The sequence below is a fragment of the Epargyreus clarus genome, unplaced genomic scaffold, assembly GCF_041222505.1.
Source record: "Epargyreus clarus isolate Ecla_fem2 unplaced genomic scaffold, WU_Ecla_fem_2.2 ptg000003l, whole genome shotgun sequence".
Lineage (NCBI taxonomy): Eukaryota > Metazoa > Arthropoda > Insecta > Lepidoptera > Hesperiidae > Epargyreus > Epargyreus clarus.
This window is the reverse complement of record NW_027332211.1, coordinates 2,730,365-2,756,140: the sequence shown is the minus strand read 5'-3', so window position 1 is coordinate 2,756,140 and position 25,776 is coordinate 2,730,365. Positions and strand designations below refer to the sequence as shown.

Genomic DNA, 25,776 nt, shown 5'->3' with positions numbered 1-25,776 from the left:
ATTACATATTTCTGAATTCCTATAATTAGTCTTCAGTCGTATCAACAAAGGATTGAGGAGGTTTAGTTAAAACAAACAACATGTCTTTATAATATTCTTTAATTTAATAAACATAAGTTACACTTTTAAAAATATCACAATGTACTTAAGAACATGGAAAACCTTATAACATAACTTTTTGTAAGCTCGTCTCCTTCACATTTCTTAATTGTAATTTTTTTCTACTCTCACAATACTGGTTTAACATTTGGTAATTAATTTAGAAAGTCAGGATATATTTGTTACATAAATGTTGTCAGGTAATTATCTTCAGCCATCTCCCAAGATATTCACTCACTTTGTTGGCAACGTTTCTATAAAGATAAACAAATTGGATATTAAAAATATTTTAAAAACCAAAAGACATGTAGACATAACCACTCAAAGATCCAAGAATATTTATAATTAATAATTAAATAGTTAAAATGTTTACCCGACTACGTAAGGTATTACGTAAATATTTTCTACCATATGTATGGATGCATAATGGCTTAAATGTAATTCTTTGGCGTGCCCTCCAGCCTAAACGACTGTTTTAACATATGAGGTGTCGTTGAATTCATCAAAATTGTGTGAATTACATGGCCTATAATTTCAAGAAGACAGGTTTTTGTTTTATAATATTTGTTAATTAACTTAGAACCATAATAATATGTTACCTAAACGAATATTCGTTTGTCAGCTGTAGTTCGCTAGATGGCATCAGTTCTGCTAATGTTCGATTGACGGCCTGTTCCGTGGTCTGGCAGCGGCCTATCCATATTGCTTCGCATTCAGAACTGAAACAATTACAACAAAATATTGCAAATACGCCTAAAGAAACTTAAATCTAAATTTTGTTCTTATTTATGTTGCTATTTATTTATTTCAGGTGCACAGTAAGACATTTTTATTTCATAGTTGGTCATGGATTTCTTAGAACGTGAAGGGTTTGAGAGGTTTTCTCAGAATTTGAAAGATTTAGGCCATACTTCACCATTTTGAATGCGTGCGAATAGGTAGGTATACATAACACTACTTTGAGAACTTTATAGACTACTTTCAAGTATGTAGGTTGACTCACGATATTTTTATTTATATTACGCACACCTATCTACTATTATAGAAAAAACAAAGATCGTACCTAGCATTTAAATACCCGGAACTCCAATTGAGGTTGAAATTTCATACTACTAGGATGATTTAAATATAGCTACCAAATGAATAGTGTTGTCCGACATATTTTTATAATAATTTATGAGTCACAGTACCTATCTTTAATGAAGATGTAATTTATGTTGCAATCTCATTCAATTCACTATTAATCATTTGTGTACTATTTTTTGTATGGTTAACCAAGAATATTTTCAAATCTTACGTCTTAGCGACGTGTATTAAATTGGCTTTCAACACGGTGTCGAAAGCAGCGATAGCGTCTCTGTACGCGCCGCTCGTCGCTCCCGCGCACGCCCACGCTATGCAGCCGCCGCGCCGCAGTCTTGCTGACAAGGACTCCATTAGCTACATGGAAATGTAAATAATAAACAAAGGGCATATAAATATCCAAGAGGCTTTTACAAGCAATACATTCAACATTTTTATTTGCAATAAGTGTTAGCAAATTAAATAACACCAAAACTTACTTTGGATAGGATGGATAGGATAGGATAGAATTGTAGGAATAGTAAAAGACATTGTCAAAGTCTAAAAGGAATACTAAAAGATATGGTCAATGTTTTAAGATCCAGTTTTTAGTATCTGAGCTTAGTATTATTTATTTGTTAGCTTTAAATGTCATAAATTTTAAGGTAATTCAAGAAGAACTTCGCAGATCCTGTTTCAAGGATATTCATATAGAATTTGGCTCTCGAGTATCCAGTGAATATTTTTATACATTATCGTAAACATAGTGTATTTGACTATTTTTATTTGTTTTTATTTTAGATATATCTCTATACTCTTCTTACCCTTAAATTATTATACACATCTTCAGATACCAATTGCGCTATGTGGTTTAAGTTGTGTTGCACCGGCTCGGAACCTATAACCACTAACACATCTATGTCGCTGTCCGCTCCGCTCGTCGCATCGCTCATGCCACCCGCTTCGCTCGTCGTGTCGCTTGTTAATGAGCTCACGATGCAACTACGTGCTTCGAGCTTCGTCTGCAATTCCTTGCCCAGTGGATTGGATGTATTTGTAATCTGGGGATTTGGACAATTAAATCTATATGAAATAATAAAGAAGTACGGAAGAGCTAAAATTAATCTATATTTTAGTTCTGTAACATTAATTAACTTTTATGCTATTTTTTATAATATAGGAGTAGCAGACGAGCATGCAGTCCACCTGATGGTAAGTGGCTACTGCCGCCCATGGACATCTGTAATGGTTTATTACAGAGAGTATTCGATATTCCTACCTGAGGTCAGCCACGGATGCGCCGCTACCCTTGAGAACTAAGCTGGAAGGCCTCGGAAAAGTCTGTCTCCCGTACCACACCCTTCAAAACGGAACACAGCAGCGCCTAACACTGCTGTTATTAGGTATGGCGTTAATAGGTGTGGCGGTGGTGCCGTTGGAGTCGAACCACAAAGGGATCTACCACCTTCAAAATTAACTTTATATTTAACTTCTTTCTAATAAATTGTTGGTATTGTATTAAAATAAAATGAAATAATTTAACGTGTATAGGATCGCGTTGATGTCTTCTTTAAGTCGTTTAGTTTTTATTACATTGTTTTATCTATAATCATTTTTTTATGATTTATTACCTAAGATATGTTATAGCCGATAAGTTCCACAGAGTCTAAAACATTCAAGGTCATCTTCATTGATCACAGCAACTATAAATGATGAACAAAGTAAGGAACTTACTAAAACTCGTTGTATATTTCGGTGTCTCCTTTTTTTAGTGATTCTGGTTCTCGCTGTATAAGCCAGCAAAGCGGATGTGGCCAGCAATAGGGATCCGCCCTCCAACGTCGCTAAGAGCCTCCATGCGATGCCTGCGCCACCTTCGACGTTCTCCATCATGTTCTGGAAATAATTAAAATACATAATGTGCATTATATTGCATATATAAAATAGGTATATAGTACCAGGCCCCTCTTGGTTCTTGTGGGATAGATCCGTGTCCAACAGTGAAACAAGAAAAGGGTTAACAGGGTAAAAAGTTTGTTCGTTAAATTTGTGTATAAGTGCAATAACTTTATTCCGAAAATAACAATGACGTAAGTTCAAATATCATCAAATTTGCTTTTGTACTTATAAAACTAATTTATAAAGTGCCAAGTTATGCAATGTATCATTCACTCTCGGATTATTATCGTAAATTTCGGATTGAGCGTGTTTTGCCGACTCCCGATACAAATGCATTTTGCTCGAATGTATGCTATTTGCATAACATAACTATAAAATAAGTTCCCTACATATTTAAAAAAATCTCCCGCTGGCCTAATTAAACATTCTTTCGTAGATTTCGTAATCCCGGATATGATAGATACCATGACGAACTCATTTCGTAACTAAAGGTATCAACAGTGGTAAGAACCAAACCACAAAACGATGTCTCAAGTAATATGATCAGTCTATTGCAAGAGTTTAATACCGTAACTGTTAATTTATGTAAGTAAAGTTAACAAACGGTGATTAAGTCAACCTAAAGTTCAAAGGTGGTGGAACCCTTCGTGATTGGACTAAAAGAAGGCCACCGTCACACCTATTTCTAATGTTAAGTCATTCTATCGTTTTGGTATTAGGAACGGCGTGGATTCCGACTGATTTATATCTTAGTCCTCAGGAGTGACAACTTATTCAGATTAAACTCCAATTCTGTTCAGAGTTCGTTACCGATGACAATGGGTAATAGACACCACTTACAATCAGCTAGATTGCATGCTTGTTTGCTAAGTCAATCTTATAAAACAAAAACAATACAAGTAAAATGGTGTCAAAATTAAAATTGTGTAACATACGATATATTACTTTGTACTACTAAGTGCTCAAATAGCTCTTGCAATATTGGTTCCCGATCGAAATCATTGTAATTACCTATTGGGCTGTGCAATATTTCGTGTACTATTAGAATTTGTGGAACGCTACAATACATTTTTAAATGTAGTCTTATACGTTTTGATACTTACAGGTCGATTTTCCCTTGAAAATGAATTTGGAACGCGTCCAGTACTTTATACCTCTTTTTTTGTTGACCAGGGGGTCATGTTCAAAATGTATCTGATGTGGTGGGAGCGACACCAGATTATGTGGGTTTACCCAATAAAACTCCCCGGAGGCCGTCCTCGGCGCTAAGTAGAGCTCAGGCTCGAGAATCTCCGTCGCTGCTCGGGAGAGCAGCTATGTATTTTATGTTTAGTGTAGCAAGTAGCAAAGCAGCATTCATTGTACCTGATTGTAAGTGCCTATTGCCGCCCATGGACATGAATCATCAACTTCAGATAAGTTATATACGTCTTCCCATATCACTATCTTCAAACCGGAACACAACAGTGTTGTACATTGCTGTTATTGCGCAGAAAATAGAGGTTTTTTGGTGCCTTCGCAGACTAACCACAAAGGGTTTTTCCACCTTCTATATTGATATGATGTAATTTGGAAGATGTGTTTGCAATAACATCTGTCAGCTATGAACAGCATACGAATATAAAACATTCCGTGATATAATTTATGCCTATTGAATATTCAATGTCTCAGTGAATCACAAAATAAATAAACTAAGCGTGTTTCGTGCGCATCATGTCAAGGAAAAGCAAATTAGGTACAGCAGTATCGATGGAGCAAATTGTACCTGTACATATAATTTGCTAGCTACTGGGAGGGTAAATTACAGTGTATTAGACAATACTTCCACAAACCTTTACGCGTGCGATTCGATTGTGTTGGCTATACAGTGAGTACTTATTTACTGATTTGTAATATAGGAGTACATTTACCAAGTAAAATTTTTAATCGAATTACAAATAAATTTTCATATAAGTATATAAAGAATGCTTTTAAATGTAGAAGTCAAACTATTGTCGTGCGTCGGAACCATTGCCAAACCTATTAGGTAACTTACGGCAATAATATTGCCTTACGGGAGCAGTTAAGTATTGCTATGTGCATATATGTATATGTGGTGTGACAGACTTATAAGACGCATTCTAATTTTAACTTAGGCTTTAAGGGATTGCATGATCGTTATTATTTTTTATTTCATAAAAATAGTGAAATTAGCAGGTAATTTTAAGCAACATCGTTTTATACTCTACATCATACATGTTTTATTTCTGGGTAGTTACCTTTAAACAAAGTAAGTATTTGAAAACACTAAACTTAAAGAACAATTGTCACAATGTTTGCTCTGTACCCATCTTGGATTACAAATTGCTTCACGAAGTTACGTGATACTAAAAAAGGCAGCACTCAACCAAATTTCTTACCTAACGCCAAAAAAGGTTTGAGTACCTTCTCTATTGCAAAGTATCGATGTAGATCACTTTGTTGTAAGTACCTATTTGGTATAAATTTGCTGTGGTATTGCTCTGTGGCGGCACGCGACGCAACCGCAGGAACCTTTATTTCATTCAGTTACAAAAACTCGCGTTCTAAGCCTTCCAAGAATTGTTTAAGTTTCCACTAGAACAAAAACGTTCGCATGTAATCGTATTAAAAGTCAATTTTATTTTTCTTTGCGGATAGAGTAATAAAATAACAGTAGAACCTAAGTACTTAGGTACTATTAAGCACTCTGGTTTGAATTACCTATACGAGGCATTCCAATGAAATCTTCAAGAATTATAACGCATCTGTGACCGACTTTAGGTAGGACTTTAATGTTATCTGTGGTTAATTAAGGATGTCCAATGTCCATATTCGTGGCCAACAATTTACCATTAAACAGCGCAATTTACGTTTGCTATTTATATTTCATTAATCAAGCTGGAAATATTAATTTCAGATCCGCCTGCGCTGGCATATTAACATTCCTTCTACTTTGTATTCAGTACCTACAATCTACATTTATTTTAGTCAGTCTAACAACTCTAAGCGATTTCCTATGAATAAAAAGTAACAGATTAGATATTATAAAATAGTCTCAAGGTCTACTCCTTTTCAATGCACCTACCAATTTATATCTTTGTTTATTTTTTGAAGTAGCAAACTAACATGCAGTCTACTAACCAGAATGCAGTATATATCAGTCAGTAGCCATGATAGGCAGTGATGGCCTAAAGGTTAAGAAACTCGGCCTCTTGATCAAGGGGTCCGAGGTTCTAATCCCAGGCACGCACCTATGATTTTTCAAAGTTATATGCGTATTAGAAATTAGTTATCACTTGCTTAAACGGTGAAGGAAAACATCGTGAGAAAACCTTGCACACCTGAGAGGCTTATATAAAAAAATCTCAAAGGTATGTGAAGCCTACCAATACGCACTGGGCCAGCGCGGTGGACTATGGCCTAATGCTTCTCATTCTGAGACGAGACCTGAGCCCAGCAGTGGGACAGTTATGGATTGATGATGAACCATGATAGGTGGCAACTGCATAGAAATCCCATTACAATCCCGAGAAGATAAAACTCCTACATGACACCATAGATATGTATATTATCCTACTGACGTAAGGTTAGTATAAAATATGTATGCATGACCCGGACACAGGTGCGGGGCTCTTCCTGAGGACTAAGTTGGAAATGTTGGAATGCTTCGTATACTTTAAGTGTACAGAGAACGCAACAGCGTTAAACATTGTTGTTATTAAGTAGAAATAGGGAATAGATTAGCGAAAAAGAAAGCCCAACTTATTATCTTATGAGTACGGCTTCGGTGGTTATAACCTTTCCTGAATATTATTGACACCGTTCATGTACCCATGTATATCTACTCAATGTCATTACACAAAGATGAAGTAAAAACCAAATGGATAATGCGAGGGAATTTACATGAACAACCATTGTTTACCGACATTGTTCGTTTCTCAAGCCCAAAAAACCGTGCATAAATTTCCATATTAGTTGTCATTTTTCTCGAAAAACCTTTTTGTCTTATCGTTTCGTGACTGTTGTATAAATATGATTGTTTAACGAATAAGGACGTAAGCAAAGAAAACTAACATAATACTTTTAAGTTTTATTTTACAAAGATTTTTGAAGACTACTTAATTGCGATAAATTTTAATTATAATTCTTGAGATTTTATTCGTGTGAACGAAATTTAAAAAAAACTTGTTGAATAAATTATCATATTCACAATAATATAAAAATGAATATTAGGTACCTAAATTGTAAAACATTTTTATAAAAATAAGTATATAAGAGTGTATCTTGTAAATACTTACTATACATAAATTACTTACGAACATAGGTTTATGTTATAATTACGTGCAACATAAATAATTAAGCACAATCGTGTTCAGTGATAGCCTAGTGGTTGTAACTCGGCCTTTCGATTGGGAGGTCCTAGGTTCAAATCCCAGAATAATACTTCTAATATTTTGAAGTTACGTGCGTATTAGAAATTAATTATCACTTGCATAAACGGCGAAGGAAAACATCGTGAGGAAACTTGCCTACCTTGATCTTAAAAAAGACCTTAACCTAATCCTGATCCTTCTTATTCTGAGAGAAGACCAGTGCCCAGCAATAGGACAGTAATGGGTTGATGATAATGATGATGATGATGCACAACCGTATTCTTTAATTGCCTTATTGTAGATGAAACATATTGAGAAACATATTTGTAGATTTAAACGAAAGCTATCTTATCCATTTGCGCTCTTTGTGGTACTGCATCTCGTTAGCATTTCACAATGTGCTCAATTATATTATTTTTAAAACAAAGCGCAACAAAATGACAGCAATTTTGATGACTACAGATAAGCGGGAACGTGGTGAAATACCAACAACATTAACTGTTGTAACTTATGTTGAGGTTAAAAAGAAAATGTTTATTGTGGTCATGGAGCCTTATCTGTGAAATATTTAAATCTCGAAACTATTTTACTTGTTTGGAGACGAAAAACAATGAAGCTTGACATTCAAGACGCTAATCCTCTTAGGTGTAAATATTCGCTGCACACAGCCGAACAGCGAAATGTACAAATACTCGTATGTTGAAAGAGTAGGTCCATTTTCGGGTTGTCCCTGTAGTTCCGGGACTTGAATAACGTCGTAAGTGGTGACAAAAAAAAAATAGGTTCATTTTCGGGTGTACTTCCACTAGCCATGATGCTCACCCATGCTCCACGGAGTGTAGGTTTTGCAGCGTGAATCGAAGGATTAATCGGCGGATTACGGGATACTATATATTTAATGTCTGAAATCTTCATACACACACAGATTTGAAAATTGCCAATTACTATAATTTGTAGCTATGTGACAACCGCCATAGTTGCTTATTTCTGTGATTATACGACGCTGAATCTAGTAATGCGTGTAAGACTGTTATAAAATAGAAATAGAGGGTTTGGAGTGGTGTTCAATAGATTGCAACATCATAAATTAACGTGCTAACTCATTAATAAATTTTTCTAAAGTTTTTAGACAAGACTCTAAATTAAGTTTTTCAATTTCAATCTTTCAAGCACGAATGCGCTCTATGTGGTTTTAATATTATACATAGGTAATACACATAATTGTGTGTTATCTCGTTTGAAGTAGGATATACACAAGGTTTCATGTTCTTGATCTATAGCTATGATAACTTTAATAAAGGATGTGAGCGCAATGATTCAATTGTACCGTTTGGCGTCGCTAAGAGGGGCAGTCTCCCCTTTTCCTAAAATGCACAAACCACCTTTCCATACACCAGCTGCCCTCCTCTAAATGATGGGCTGATGATAATGCTAAGTAAAATTTATCGGGAGACGGAGAATAAAATAAATACAGATTAAGCCCCGGGTGAGAAAAGAAAAAGTTAAGATGAAGCTAGTAGCGAATACAGTTTACTTCGTATAAGTATAAACGCTTTCTACACTTACTGCCCACACTAGGATTCCCTGTATCGTGGGTGCCATGAACACACACAAAGACGTACATAAACACCAGACCCAGAACAGATATCTAAATTCATCATTCAGATATCTGTCTGGCCGGGAATCGAACCCGGAAGCCTTTGCGCGTCAGACCGATCTGGTGACCGCTCCGCCACGCAGGTCGAGTATGTCTGTGGGGAAACAATTTCACAAATGATTCTACCGTAAATAATGCTCACCGTCCCATTACAAAAGGCAGGAACCGAAACCTGTTAAGTCTGTTACGAAGAAACAGGTGGAAACCCGGAAATTTAGTATTGAAGCGATTGCAGCCTGTAAGTACGGCTCTGTAAGGAGTAGTATTGGTCAAATACCGGCTCCTAAGATCATGCGATACCCGACTTTCTACTAAAGTTTATGTTGGCAGCTTGCTAGTTTAATAATGGTAGAACCATTGTTTGGCAACACTTGCAATATATCTATCGTCGACCCGCCCTTAAGTATTGAAATGTCCAGTATACGAGTATTTAGTAATTTAGTAGATACCTATGTAAAGTGGAAAAGGATGCTTGGTTTACGAGTTGCGATAGCAAATATTGTGTTACTTTCTAGACTTTTTCGAATTAAAAAACAGGTGGATAAACTAAGTAGAAACTTCTCTAGCAAATAAAGTTGATCGATGAAGGCATAAAGATAATATGTTGATTTACAAAAATCCATAATTTTTGTTTGGCACATATGGAAGGGGTGTAGTAGATATTGATACTACCTACCTACTATTAAGCAGAGATTAGAGATATTTACAGATTATTATTTAAAAAGTAACTAGGTAACTAACAAAGGTTACTTGTATTAATATATTGGTGTCTAATAAAATGATTTGATTTTATTATTGTGACGCACAAAAATAAAATGCCGTGCTCTTAAAGCAACGTGAGTGGGCGGGCGGAAGTTTATTTAAAATATTGTATGCAAAGTTTGTTTAGAAACTTACAAGGACAGAAAATACTAGAAGAGTCCGTATTTTGTGTTTCCCCATGTACGGCATTACCAGAAATACCAACAAAATAAATATAAAGCAATATTTATGACTAAGCGTACCTATAAGTTATTCTACCAGGAAACAATAGCTTCATTAGATTTATTTATTTATTTATTAGGTAATCCAACAGCGATACATATCATATTTTCACAATATATACAGTATGTTTTAAATTAAGCCAAAACAGGATTACACAATTAGTAGATATAGGTAGACAATTGACGGTGTGCGTTTATGCGTACGTTCGTGCATATGGGTGTGTGTGTGTGTGTGTGTGTGTGTAAGTGTGCGTGTGTGTGTGTGTATGTGTGATGATATACAATTATATGTAGGTTTTACTTCCCACACACCCAGGGTCATGGTTAGTGTTAAAAGTTAATTAGTGCCTATTTTTACAGCAATCCATTAAGCGTTATTCATAAACAAAGGTTTTATTGTCTTCATAAAACGTATCTAACGATACATTCCCATGTTTATGCAGAAAACACTATTTTTTGTTTATTTTAAGTATACATATTTTAATTATAGTTATTTCGAAAATATTTTAATTATTTTGCTTTTGAATTAATACATTTTATAACAAGTTTTAAACATTAATATTTTGTTAAAGTATACGACACTCATTTTTTACTACGATGTGGAAATTAAAGATTTAAAACCTTGGATTTGAATCTCTCTTGCTTCAATCAAAATTATAGGTCCCACTGGGTACAAAAACGATCATTAAACATAATTAAGGACACCTTAATTCAAGCCAAAGATTAGGTATATTTTGAAACTGTTAACGTGCAACATATTAACACTAATCTGCAATTTAGTCATGAACGGATGATCTAAGATAATCATTAGTCACTCCAATTTTGTCTAACGCAACCTTCCTCCTCCAACCTCCTCTTAAGCTCGGTACAAAAACGAGTAATTGTCTAGTCAGTGATTTCCAAAGTGTGACTCGCAATCTCTCCTCCTCAGAGTCCTCAGGAGTTAGAAAGTTTACCTTTTTTTGGTCGCGAAGTTTGTTGATTTAAGAAAAACAAAAACAATCTAAAGTTAAAAAGGTAAGCTTCTATAATGGGTTGCATGGGTTCGTTAAGCCTCCCTAAAAGATACAAAAAATATAAGGTTTTAAAATATACCGATATTTGTAATACAGTAAAATTCACGTAATAACCTTCGTGGGTAGAGGGTCGCAAAATATTTTTACACACTAGAGGGGGTCATATCATGTGATAGGTTGAATAGCACTGGTCTATAGCGACATGCAATTTGTCAATGTTTGAAGCTTTTGAAGTCCTTATGTGCGTATGTTACATCACATAAATGTAACGGTAAAAATTGCGTGACATGTGGCCTGTGTTCATATTTAAATTACACACATCTTCTCTACTATAAACGGATAAGTACCTATATTATGTTCTTGAATTAGTTCATTACTTTTCTGCAAGTGGTTTTATGCTTACAAAGGACTGCAAATACATATTAAGTAGTTTATAAATTCTTTACTTACCGATTTTTATTTTTATTAGTATTTATTATTAATTATGTAATTTAAGAAAATTGTATATGTGTACTTTGGTATTTATATAAAAAATGGGCTTAATGCGAGCCAAATATCAATTGGAAAATATATTTATTACGCAATCTAATTAATAATCATGAAGTATGTTTTATTATACCCATTTAACGTTATATTTTTTGTTGTCTGGTCTATTAATAAATATTTTTGCGCGAAACGATTAATAGTGCATATTTAGACCTTTATTCCGTGTGTGGGTGTATGTTTTGAAACCGGTGTTTTTATTTACGGAACACTATACAAAATTAATAACGGATCACGGAACTGACACGTTGAGTAACTACAAAATATATGATGTTGTTATAAAATAAATATTCTAGATTATTCTCATGAGAATTGGTATTTGATATGTCATTAATAATCATATGAGCTTGTGTTTCACATACATCTTTTAATTTAGATTATATATCTATGTTTTGCTGATAAAATAAAATGGGAAAATATGTTACAATTTTCCTTACTTTTTAGTCAGTACCCTTACTAGCGTAGCGAAAAAATTCTAAGTCTATGACCCTTACCACGAGTTTTTACGTTTTGACAAAATGACTGTTTTGGTATTTGTTTACGTATTTGCCCATACAATTTCCAATCAGCGCCCCTAGCGGATTATATCAGAACTTGGAAATTGTATGGGCCAATACGTAAACAAATACCAAAACAGTCATTTTGTCAAAACGTAAAAACTCATGGTAAGGGTACTGAACAGGGTCCTCGTCACTGTTTTGTATGTTTAAGAGCTCCTGTCAGATCTAAAAGAGGCCTACAACTTAATATCAATTTGATAGGTGCTTCTGTCACATAAAACAAGTATACAACCAATCGGAAGTAGCTTATTCGATAGTATTCGGTAGGAAGTGGCCCAAGGACTACCAGAGACCAACCGCCCTTGTTGTGTGCACCTTCGCGTTAGGCGTGACTCGTAAATCAATATTGCAATAAGTATTTACTCTTTTAAAACAAATATCAAATATTTTGTCGGTATACGTATTTACTTAACTGTTGTAATCGAAGGCTAAATAGAGGTAAAGGAAAAGTACTAAAGTAATTTGTTTTTAAATTCATAATATTATTAATTTAGATATCTTTAACGCCAACCTTATTCATATCCTCGGACACGGTTTTTTGAAATTGCGGTGGCTTGGGGTTTAGTATACAAAAAATATTTAATAATACGGCCATAGCAGACCGGATTTGGTTTTACTCTGCGTGTGGCTCACTATTGGCTTCCTTTTGGTGGGCTCCTAATTAGAGTCAATGGTAATAAACCGTTACTAATCTTACTAATGCTACTACATCTGCAATGTAACATAACATCATAGGTACTACATATTTTGAATCGAGCTGCACTTTTCGGTAAGGAAGAAATACTTTTCTGACATTCCAACTTAGTTGTCAGGGGTAGCGGTGCATCTGTGGCCGACCTAGGATAGGAATATACTCCTATCTGGCGTTGACTACAGATGTCCATGGGCGGCATTTACCACTTACCATCAGGTGGACTGCATGCTTATCTCATACAGGAGTAAGATATTATAGAAAAAAATTCGCAGGTTCAACTTTATTATTAAAGATAAGCGAACTAGGGGCCCACAGATACATGGCCCCTTGTCGCTACAGCTGACACAGTTCACATGGTGACGCGGATATTACATGAACGACGGTAATCATTAAGATTGAAATATAACGAGAGTAAAGCTATGACTTCCGATACAAATTCTAGGAAAGTTTTCCAAGTTACCATCTCACAGCATAGATTAGTAAAGATTACTCACTCCTAACAAGAAAATGTAACCAGTTTTGACAATTAAAACTGTCTATGGCCTCGATTTCCGTGTTTGAAAAATATTTAAAAAATGTATTTTTTAGATCATTTACGAATGGAACGATATTTTTCGCACTTTTTCTTCGATTTCGTGTTTTTGCACCACTTAACTGCGCATGTAGGCATTGTTCCGCGTAAATTACACTATGACAGCCATTAAATAGCTGACAGAATTATCAGCCGTTTAAGCCATATAATGGCTTTCTTGAATTACAAGGCGATGAGATATCTATACTTATCTATGTCTCACAGTAATATATTATGTCAGTGACGGTGCGTAGGACATTGAGGGCTACGGGTCGCTCGTAGTCCTTGAGCCGTTTCCCGTGGCTACTATCTAATGATCACCGATTACTTCCCATGGATTGTAGGCTTGGTAACTTTACATGTAAGGTTAATACGGTGTCGCTACCTATAATAGTAGGTACATTTTTTGTTTATATAGTAAGAAGATTTTTTGTTTAGGTATAAGTATAGTGAGAAATTTAAGAAAAACGTTTTCAAAGGTATGTGAAGTCTGCCAATACGCACTTGGCCAGCGCGTTGGACTATGGCCTAATCCTTCTCAGTCTGAGAGGAGACCTGTGCCCAGCAGTGGAACAGTAATGGGTTGATGATGATGATGATGATGATGATAGTAAGGAGGGCCTAAAGAAAAAATTGGGATATAATACGGTCTTCATATTAGGTTTTCGTCAGTCGGTTTCTGATAACTTTCGGGAGGAAGTAGAAGGAGGTAATTTATTGTACCTAAACAACAGCAATTTCGTTGGGCTGTAAATTATACCAGAACTTTCTTCAGAAACAGATCAGAAAATTTAAACTGGGTAGTAGTAATCATTTAACTTTTTGGCATTGGTGATTTAATTCAATGCAAATCAAGTAGACTCATTAAATTAAATTATCGATAATTTGTTAAAGGACATATACCTAAAGCCATTGTGAGACTTTTTTTTATAATATAGGAGTAGCAGACGAGCATGCAGTCCACCTGATGGTAAGTGACTACTGCCGCCCATGGACATCTGTAATCAACCCTAGATAGCATTAGATATTCCTTCCTACCTGAGGTCGGCCACAAATGCGCTGCTACCCCTGAGGACTAAGCTGGAACGCCTCGTAAAAGTATATCTCCCTTACCACACCCTTCAAACCGGAACAAGCAGCGCCTAACACTGTTGTTATTAGGAACAAATAGGTGTGGCGGTGGTGCCGCCGGAGTCGAACCACAAAGGGTTCTACCACCTTCAAAATAGACTTATTTTGATGTGTGTGCCGTTTTCCCTACATAGGGTTAAACTGGTTTATGAAGATAAATTAAATATAACTAAGTATGGAAGTGTATAACTGCCATCTTAACTTCGTATGTATTAGAATGTCCGCTGTACTTGGACCAGAATTTAGTTTCCGGGCCACTTTGGTTTGTACCTTTACTTAAATGATATACGAGTAAGACCTTGGTTGCCTATTAATTCCGGTACATTCTAATTTTCTTTATATACGTAGTAAGTAGGTATTTTAATTTTGAGTACAAGCTGTTAAAATGTAAAATATTTGCGACAGATTTTAAATAATTTTACTTTTTGTATTTGTATTTGTTTTGCAACCAACTAAAATTGTTTTTTTTTGTCAATATTCTGCCTTTCAAAAAATCAGAAATTATTTACAAAATATACAAAATTGAAAAACAATAACACTTACATAAAAATATCTGCATTATCCTTAAGTTTTTTTAAAGATTCCATTGTAAATTATACAAATAAAAATCTATATATATAACGGCGCGGGCTATTATTTTCAATTAATTTTAGTTAATTTTGAATTGAAGCTATTTAATCTTATTTTATGATTTCCATTCAAATTACTTCATTAACAATTATTTAAGTAGACTATATTTTTGGAGCGGGTAACTCCGGATGGGGTTGCAAGTGTCGCCTTTTTGTTATAAGAACTATGATTATTGTTTCGTTTTTGAGAGTGAGTTGACAATTGACGTTGATGGCGTGTGGACTTGTAAATCCATCGGCTCCGAATTTATTATTTTCTTGTGTGCTTCTTTGTTGGAACCGAGAGCAGTTGGTGCACTATGAAGGAACGCCATCTGGCATTTCTGTATCGGTCAGACGCGAGGCTCGGCGCTCTGACATCAGAAGCGGGACGCCCAGGAGCTCCACAGCGTAGTGAGAGTGACAGTTGGAAAATTTTATTTGAAATGCAGAAAAAGCAAATGAAGGAATTCGTTCGTGTAATTAGAGAACCAAGCTCTTATAATTCTAAGGTCACATTTGGTGCACGGAAGCGACGCACGCGTCTGGTGTAATATAGTGGATTTAATCTTTGCAAGAGAAGCCATTATCGGTTATTCATGTTATTATTACAATGAGTAAAGCCCTCAAAGGATCTACGACCTCATGGTTAGCACAAAATAGCTTTACTGAAATAACTTGGCCTCAGTTGGGAGACCTATTTTTGGCAGGTTTTGTTAAAACTCCGGCAGCCTTTGTGTAGATTGTGTATTGAGACCCCTACGGAAGGAGAATGCATGTCCTCGTATGCCACTCGTTTTCTTAGTACACTAATGAGTCAGTGGCGATCTTTAGCGGTGGAACAAATTGCCATTGCTGTTACTATAGCACATGCTTCCAAATTCACACAACTAACTTGCCTAGTGATGCGAAGAAACCACGAATGTATCACGATAGAAGATGATATAGTTGTGGCAAGATGGGCCACGTTTCTGCTGAAATTTCTGCGTTTTTAATAAAAGCAAAAGAGATGTAATAACTAATCCCCGTTCTGAGTTTTTAGGTAATCGTACGCCACAACAAACTATGGAAGCAGTAGCCACTAAGAGACCCCTTATCTGCTATTCCTGCGGTGAAAAGGGTCACATGGTGACACACTGCCCGAGGAAGGTCGATTCCGGTGCTGAATGATCCTTACTTAAAGAAAGTGTAGCTAACATATTCTCAGGTAAACGACAAAATACCAGAGTTATTCGTAGTGGTATTTAAGGACCCGCGTGGCAGGGCGGTCACCATACCGGTCTGAGGCGCGGAGGGCCCCGGGTTCGATCCCCGGCCAGACGGATGTCTAAGTGATAAATTTAGGTTTCTGGTCTAGGTGAATCTATGTTTGTCACTGTGTGTGTCCATGGCACCCGCCAAACAGGTAGTAAACTGATGTGGGGTTGTGAGTGTAGAAGGCGTTTTATTTTTTTTATTTATTTATTCAAATGTTAACTGTAACTTGCAATTATTAACGACAGTAGTGTTACAGGGCATTGCGTTTATCTAGTTGTTTCACGTTGTACCTAACCTGTGTATTTCACATGATATTATGATAGGTAGAGATTTACCCTCATTGGGGTTTTCCTTTGAAGTATGTCAACTTATTCTGAAGATACGACGACTATACCGACTTAGCCCTGAAGAGCGGCAAATGGCCCTAAATAAAATTAACGAACTATTGGACTCCGGTATTTTACGAGAAAGCTGAAGAATAGTTCTCGAGTCCTATTCTATTAGTTAGGAATAACTTATAATTTAAAAATAAAACTAAAAAAAAAATACACTTATAGTTAAACTAACAGGTAATGATTTTTGCAATCTAGTTACGAACTTTTATCTCAATAATAATTAACGCCATCTAGCGATTTGGTGGTGAACTTTGTGGATCGATAACAGCATCACTTGGTTAATTAGTTGTGATTAAGTCCGCACCGCGTTGCTGCGGCGCCACTTACCTCGAACACTGCTACGAAAATAATGTGTTATCATAGGACCTTAATAGTTGTTCAAAATTTTGAATTGAACTTACCGTTAGAAATGAGTGGGTATCGGGTTCTGAGATTCCGTTACATGCATTCATACCTAGATACATGCAGGTAAAGCTGATAAAAGCGTAGTAAAAAGGGTGAGTGTTCATTATTTCATGTCCCTGAATATGGCGAGCGAGTACCACCAGATTCTCGTTCGTAAAGACTCTATTGAGCGTATTGCTTTCGTTACACCTGATGGATAGTTCGAATATCTCTCCATGCCTTCTGGTTTACGTAAGGCTCCTTAATAGAGCCATTCGCTGTAATTTACATTGATTGTGTTATTGTCCCGGCTTGTACTGTAGAAGAAGCTCGGCGCTCTGACATATATAAAAGAAAGTCGTGTTAGTTACACCATTTATAACTCAAGAATGACTGAACCGAGTTGGCTGAAATTTGGTGGAGAGGTAGCTTAGAACCAGGAGACGGACATAGGATACTTTTTATCCCGTTCCACCGCGTTTCCTTGAAGTCATTTTATAACTCAAGAACGGTTGAACCGATTTAGCTGAAAATTGGTAAAGAGGTAGATTAGAACCAGGAAACGGACATAGGATACTTTTTATCCCGTTCGACCGCGTTTTCGTGAAGCATTTTATAACTCAACAACGGCTGAACCAATTTGACTGAAAATTGGTGGAGAGGTAGCTTAGAACCAGGAGACGGACATAGGATACTTTTTATCCTGTTCGACCGCGTTCCGTGAATAAATAAGAGTTGAAAGTTTGTATTAAAGTCCCCCAGTTTTGATGCAAATCTATATGAAAATTGGTATTTGGGATTTCGATAGAAAGTAATTAAATATCTATTTTACGATATTTGCAAAATCAACCCTTAAGATGGTTAAGTAGGGGTTGGAATTTTATTTTAAAATCCGTTAATTTGGAAGCAAAGACTGTTAAAATTTGCATTTGGCTTTAGAAGACACTTCGTTTAGAAGTCGGCAGATTTTGAAGCAAAGTCTATGAAAATTGGAATTTAGCTTTTTGATTCAAAATAATAGAACACATTTTTCACCGTTTTTGGAAAATCAACCCTTAGGGTCGTTTAATCGGGTATGGAACTTTAATTTAATATCCGTTAATTTGGAGCACTAAGAAAATTATCATAAGACATAATGAAGCATCTGAGTCACTGTTTGTTTTTTTAGATCAAAACAAAGTAAAAAATAATTCGAACGAAATATATTGAGCGCCGACTTCAGAAATATGTACTAAACCAACATTTATTTGAATTATTTTTTACTATGTAGTGACATAGAAGTCGGTTGTATTTTTTGTTAAAATTTTTTTTACCCTTTTTAGTGATGACATAATAACATTTATATAAACATTTATATTAATACAATATAAAATTGTATAACACGTTTATCATGAATTAAGGTAAGGTCTGAATTTACATTGATTGGAACCGCCCGCTCGCAGGGCGCTGCCGCGCCCTGCCCGCTTAGTTTTATATTGTCTTATGTGTTCCAACCTAACCTAACTAAATAGTCAATGATGAACTGGCTTTGCAATTTCATTAGAACCTCCTACACCAAATATCTTCAAACACGACTCAATTATTCCCATCGGTTGAGGAGTTACATATTTTGTCTCCGAGCCACATTATCAGACCCTTAAATAGTCAATGATGAAGTGACTTTGCAATTTCGTTAGAACTTACACTAAATATCTTCAAACACAACTCAAATATCCCCATCGGTTGAGGAGTTACATATTTTGTCTCCGAGCCACATTATCAGACCCTTAAATAGTCAATGATGAAGTGACTTTGCAATTTCGTTAGAACTTACACTAAATATCTTCAAACACAACTCAAATATCCCCATCGGTTGAGGAGTTACATATTTTGTCTCCGAGCCACATTATCAGACCCTTAAATAGTCAATGATGAACTGACTTTGTCATTTCATTAGAACCTACAATAAAAAATAACACAATAAAAAAAGAATTATTAAAATCGGTTCACTAACGGCGGAGTAATTCGTGTACATACATAAAAAAAAGATACCGGCCGAATTGATAACCACCTCCTTTTTGAAGTCGGTAAAAAAATAACAGAGTGCAGAGAGGTAGAGTGAATTTTATTTAATTGTATTTTTTATTTTCCTGTTCTCCTGTGGCCATTTCCTAATATTTACCAGTAGTTTATGGACATAATACATAAATTACACGAGTGAAACCACGAGGTACAGATAGTCACTCATAATTAGGTGGTACGAAGTTCACCGGGTCATCTAGTATATATATAATTAAAACAAGGAAGTTATTCTGAATTTTAATGTACATATTTAAAATGTCCCAATTAGTATTATAATCACTAAGCCAGTGATAGCAAAGTTGTTAGAAATTCAACCTCTTACGCTGGGGTCCTGAATTCGAGTTCTAGCCTCTCCGATATTTCAAATATCTGTATTAGAATTCGATTATCACTTGCTTTATCGATAAACGGAAACTTCTCGAGCAATCCTGAAGTGTCTGAGAGTTTTCCTAAAAAAGTTTTGAAGGTGTGTGAAATCTAACAATCTGTACTTAGCCGTCTATGACTATGTACTATGCTATTTTTGAAACTTTTCAAACTTTTAAAAATCGGAGTTGCATTGTATCGAACTTAGGGATGCCCGATTGAGAGGTCTAGCCAACAGCTCTCTAAACTTCGAACACGCAGATATGTCTGGCTTCACACCTCGGGCTCTTCGATTGATAAGCCAAATTTCAACCTGCTATAACTGCTTTACTGATTGGTATATGCAAATAATAGTCAAAATAGTTTCTACCGTGATCGGTACTTTTAAAACGAAAATGATCTAATATAAGTGGTTGTTTGATGTGAATGTTTATCAACGGTAGGTACGTAGTTCTCGTGTTATTTCTAAGATAGCGTGGAATAAATGAAAATAATTGGCCAGTTGTAGTTAATCATCGCTCCAAGATATTTATCTACGAGTACAACTGAAGGTCTCAGATAACTTTCCTGGTTTTGTTTAAAGAATTATTTCAAGACTTTTAGTTATCTATGAAACGTCTTCTATCTTTGTGGTAGAATTATTTAAAGGAAATCTGAGAAACTCTTACGAAATAAATATTTCAAATTCAAGTAAATATTTATTTACAAGAACATAGGTACATAAGATAACAGTAAAAGTATATAAGTTCGCCAAGTTCCATCTGTCAAGGCATTTTAGAAGTCCCAATTACGAATAAATTAAAATTATTCATTATTATAATTATGTCATTCATTAAATATTATCATACATATGTAATATGTTCGTACATACATATATAACGTAATTATATGTTTTCTTCAGTCTCTTTATTAAGTAGTTTTGTGAAAGTTCCCGTTTTATATAACTACATATAAATAAGAGATAAACGTAATTGTGTGTATGTGAATGTAACCAACTTTAATACCTCAATCGAAAAGAAATGGTCAAGTAACTGTTTTTTCGGGTTGTTAACCTTCTGGCAATGGATAGTAAAATAAAGCAATAATTTATTGGTACATGTGTTAATAATTATTATGTGCTTTTCTTTTTTAGTTACTGTTGATTATATTTAGATCATTTTCATCAATTAGATAAAAATAGATTAGACAAAAATAATTATATTTCTATATCATTATCATCATCATCATCAAGTCTCCTCTCTGAGTGAGAATGATTAGGCCATAGTTCATCGCGCTGCCCAAGTGCGTATTGGTAGACTTCACATACCTACCTTAGAGATATTTTTTCTATAGAGAAATAAATCTCTCAGGTGTGTTTTTTTCCTTACGATGTTTTCCTTTACCATTTAAGCAAGTCATAGGTAATTAATTTCTAATACGCACATAACTTTGAGAAATCAGGTTTGCCTGCCTTTTTTTTTTCGTGGGGAAACCCTCCATGGGTTCCTCTCGGCTGCGGGGGCAGTGAAGAGGATATACCGGACTCTTACCGGCTAAAACCCCACGGTGTTCCTCTAAACGCCCTTTTTCGGGACCACAGGTACGCTAATAGCACTCGTCCGCGATAAGTTTGCCTGCCTGGTATTTGAACCTCGGACCTCTCGATCAAGGGGCTGAGTTACTTAATCACTAGGCCGTCACTCCTGTTATGTACTACATATAAATTGTTCATTCTAGGATTCTTATACTGTTAAACGGATCACGTATTTTGAAGTAAGTAGTATACATGGAATTTAATAATAACGATTATATGTATTATTATTAGAATGGGTATATGGCAAAAATCTATACCAATATTACAACACAAATTGAAATAAATACACTGCATTATATCTCGCTGCCACGGCACCGGGTACCTTCTGGAGGTTTTACCCTACGTTGAAAAAGGTAACTACCTTCAGTAAATATTCCATATTCAAAATCCTCCTACTTTTTAGCTTACTTTGGATATTAGGTAAGTTTTGTTATATTTTTTAAAAAATATAATGTATCTTAAAAATGAATCTAAATTTGGAGGAAATCCGAGTCAAGGCCAAAATTATCAGGGCGTAAAAAACAACCTACTACAATATGTAAATGATATAATTTTTAAATTATTTTTTTACCTTTTAATTATAAAGGTGGTAGAACCCTTTGTGGTTCGACTCCGGCGGCACCACCGCCACACCTATTTCTGCTTAATAACATCAGTGTTAAGCGCTGCTGTGTTCCGTTTTGAAGGGTGTGGTAAGGGAGACATACTTTTCCGAGGCATTCCAGCCTAGTCCTCAGGGGTAGCAGCGCATCTGTGGCCGACCTCAGGTAGGTATATCTAATCCTATCTGGGGTTGATTACACATGTCCATGGGCGGCAGTAGCCACTTACCATCAGGTGGACTGCATGCTCGTCTGCTACTCCTATATTATAAAAAAAAAACCTAAGCAATTATTTCTGAGTTACAGATCAGGTACAGCTTTGTACATTGTAGTGGCTCTACGGTATGAAAAGGACAATGGGATATTACTGAGTGGAGAAAATACCCGTCCAAGTGTTTCAACTACGGGATGGCAGTAGGCATAGGATTTATAGAATTCATCATCAGCCTAACATCATCATAAACCTTCGAAAAACTCCTCGGTTTTGGTAGGGAGTGAGTTATTTTTCAATACCACGCCCCTTTTCTTATTGTTTTAATTGAGTAACAGAATATCGTTCCATCGAAATGCAAGAACTGCTTCAAATGAGTCGAATCATAATTGTCCTATCATCTTTAAAAATATATCTTTTCATAATATTTATCGATTTTTCTTTTCTATGGTAGGTACTGTACTTACCCTTTCTTTGTTTGTTATTTGTTTTCTCATGGACATTGTTTTAATTATTATTATCTTGGTATTGAATTTCACGATCTGTTTTATTATTATTATTTAATGTATTTATGTTAATTATTCAAATTGTAATTTTTATCAATCATTGTTCATTAGTGTAATTGGAGTAATCCGTGCTAATTGACTAAATAAATAAATAAAAAAATAATATTATAAAAGATCAAGAAATATACTTGCCAAAGAAAAACTCATCTTCAAGATGATTAACGTATACCGACGCTTGACGGAAGCAGGTAGTTAGTGGCACAACGAACAAAAAAAATGTCATTGTCTATGGCGACCTTTGGATGGTAAATTATAGAAAATTGTCGGTAGAATAGTCATCATTATCCTTGATCCGTGATCTTGGGGATTTACGCTGGAACCACATCCATTAGGGTTGTCACTGAATAGTATTTTTTAATAAAATTGAAATATGCAAACGAGCATGCAAGTAGTGATGGTAAGTGGCTACTGCCGCCCATGGATGTGTCGTTACCCCTGAGGACAAAGTTAGCACACTTCGGATAAGTATGTCCTTCTCTCCACATATACGAATACGAACACAGCAGCGCTGACCATTCCGACAATATTGTTATTAGGCAAAATAAAAAAATGCCTGTGTTTAGTGTCGTGGCTTCGCCCTAAAATCGCACCATGAGCAGTGGTTTTCAATATTTTCAAATAATTCGCCGAAAATAAAATCGTCAGGAAAATATGTGCTATATTTTTTGCAGTGTAAGACACAGGCATTTTTGTTTAAATAAAAAAGGCAACCCTATTACCTGCATTATTATATATATACTTAGATACTTAATTTTCCGACTAAATTGTTTTGGATACAAATAAAAACCCATCTAATGATCTCATGATATACAATAGTAAGTTTTTGCAGGGTTCTATACATAATATCATCTTTTTCGGGCCAATAACTGCTTACACAAAAATAAACAAAACATAAAATTAACGATGTTGTGGTATTACTTCGCAGGTAGTTTTTTTGCGTCGGTTATTTATTATATTTTTTATTATATAACAACATGTTTTTACGAAATGCAATTTATAAGGTTTAATCGAAGATCGGAGTAGCGAACGACGATGGATATTTGTGATTAATTTCTAATAGAACAGGTTCTTACTGAAGCCGATCATAGATTTGTTCACCCCTGAGGAGTAGGATGGTCACCAAAATGTAAGTCGGCCGGGATCTATACCCTTTCAATAAAACGCAGAGATACTTCACGCAAGGGGTGCGGCGGTGGTAGGTTTCTCCTTAACTGAACTACTCTACTGGTTTATTGCAACTACTCTACCACTGACTCTACCACCCTTCAATCACCAGATATTATGTACCTAAATGGGAAAAAGGGGAATGTAGGAGGATTTCTTTACACTTTATTAGATACTCAGAATATTTGACTTTAAGACCAATTTTACAAAACGTTAATTATTTTTGTTATTTAGTGAAATATTACAGGGCACAAGGAAGTAGTTTTTAGTGTGTACAATAATTACAATTAATTTTAAACGTTGTATAATAATAAGCCAATATAGGTATATTAAATATGAATAAATACCAACAGCAAATACCTATTTGCTTTGGTCTCATTCAATTAAGTAGTTCGAGCAGGTTCAATTATTTTAACATTAGTAAAACACAAATGAATTGTCCTGAAGCCTTAATTGTTTTAAAAAGTTACTTAATAATTGTTATAAGCTTCACTGCAATAAGTCTTGGGGTAAATAATATTATTTTATTATGAACACATAAAACTCTACACCTAACAAGGCATGTAGAGGTTTTTTTTTTTTTATATTATACAAAAATTAAAATATATACAGTCTGAAGCAGTGATAGTTTTTTTTTATAATATAGGACTAGCAGACGAGCATGCAGTCGACCTGATGGTAAGTGACTACTGCCGGGCGGCAGTGACATTTGTAATCAACCCCAGATATGATTAGATATTCCTACCTGAGGTCGGGCACAGATGGTCCGCTACCCCTGAGGACTAAGCTGGAATGCCTCGGAAAAGTATGTCTCCCTTAACCACACCCTTAAAACCAGAACACAGCAGCGCTTAACACTGCTGTTATTAGGCAGAAATAGGTGTGGCGGTGGTGCCGCCGGAGTCAAACCACAAAGAGTTCTACCACCTTCAAACATTCAGCTTCAGCTTACTGACGTTCAGAAATAATTCTTAATTAATTTATTGTAAATAAAAAATAGTTAGATTTTGTAATGAATTAATATATAATATTTATTTGAATAAATGTTTTAAAAATCCATCCTAAGGAAAATAATACGTAACACATTTTCATATTTTTTTATCTTGTGTAATTACGAAAAAATATTAAATACTAACCAATAATCCGAGTGATCCCTTTGATCTAAAACATTATCGTTTCTCACACACTGACCAGAATTATTTGCACAATTTTGCTGTAAATTGTCATATTTGAGCGTTTAAAATTTCAAATATTTATATTTTTATAGTCACCATAGATTAAAAATAGTCAGAAGTTTTGGCGCGTTAATTCGAGTTTCTAACGTCGCCTGCGTTCGGTGTTGCGGCGCGCGCACGAATGCAGGGGTTTGTTTTTATTAGCGTTACCGAGTTTAGTAGTTATTGCCTTAAAGAACTAGTTCTATCGTAAATTGACGGCGAACAGATTATCTGCATGCAAAAGCTATAATTTTGCACAAAGAGAAACGCGATGCTCGAACTAAATACTTATTATGTAATTTTATTGAATATTTGTGCTATACCTACCTAAATCTACATTTACATCTTAAAAAAATTAATGACGGGAACAGAACCTCCGCATCCCAAAACGAAAATAAAAACGGGAAACTTATCATCTTTTCGTAAACAACATACTCCATAGAAATCCTTTTGGTACTAAATTATATATCAAATTATGCTGATAATGTATTAAATTATGCTTATATGCCCAATTAAGTTATTTTTAATATTCAATAAATTTCTTAATTAACCTATATCGCATTATATATTTATATAGATATTTTTTTTCTTCTCGCTTAATTTGCTTGTTTTAACATGGCGACGCGTAAAATTTATAACGGTTCAAGAAAAAAATAATCGTTAAAAATCTCGCTTTCTCGCTTCTCGTCACTCGTCAGTATTGAAACAAGCGTCGACGAGAAAAGTGAAACAAGTGATATCACCTTGATTTTCACGGCTCAAGTAGATCACAATGTTTGCAAAA

General features: G+C 35.1%; 1 protein-coding gene across 1 annotated transcript; it reads right to left on the bottom strand.

The window, feature by feature from the left end:
* Positions 1-83: 83 nt before the first annotated feature.
* Positions 84-25,145, bottom strand: LOC140750038 (uncharacterized). The gene is made up of 6 exons (XM_073083343.1): positions 24,912-25,145; positions 2,896-3,057; positions 1,986-2,222; positions 1,397-1,539; positions 699-818; positions 84-353 (listed from the first exon to the last, which is right to left on the bottom strand). The coding sequence occupies exons 2-6, from the start codon at positions 3,052-3,054 to the stop codon at positions 296-298; spliced, it is 717 nt and encodes a 238-aa protein (XP_072939444.1). The 5' UTR covers positions 3,055-3,057; positions 24,912-25,145; the 3' UTR covers positions 84-295.
* Between the last annotated feature and the right edge of the window lie 631 nt (positions 25,146-25,776).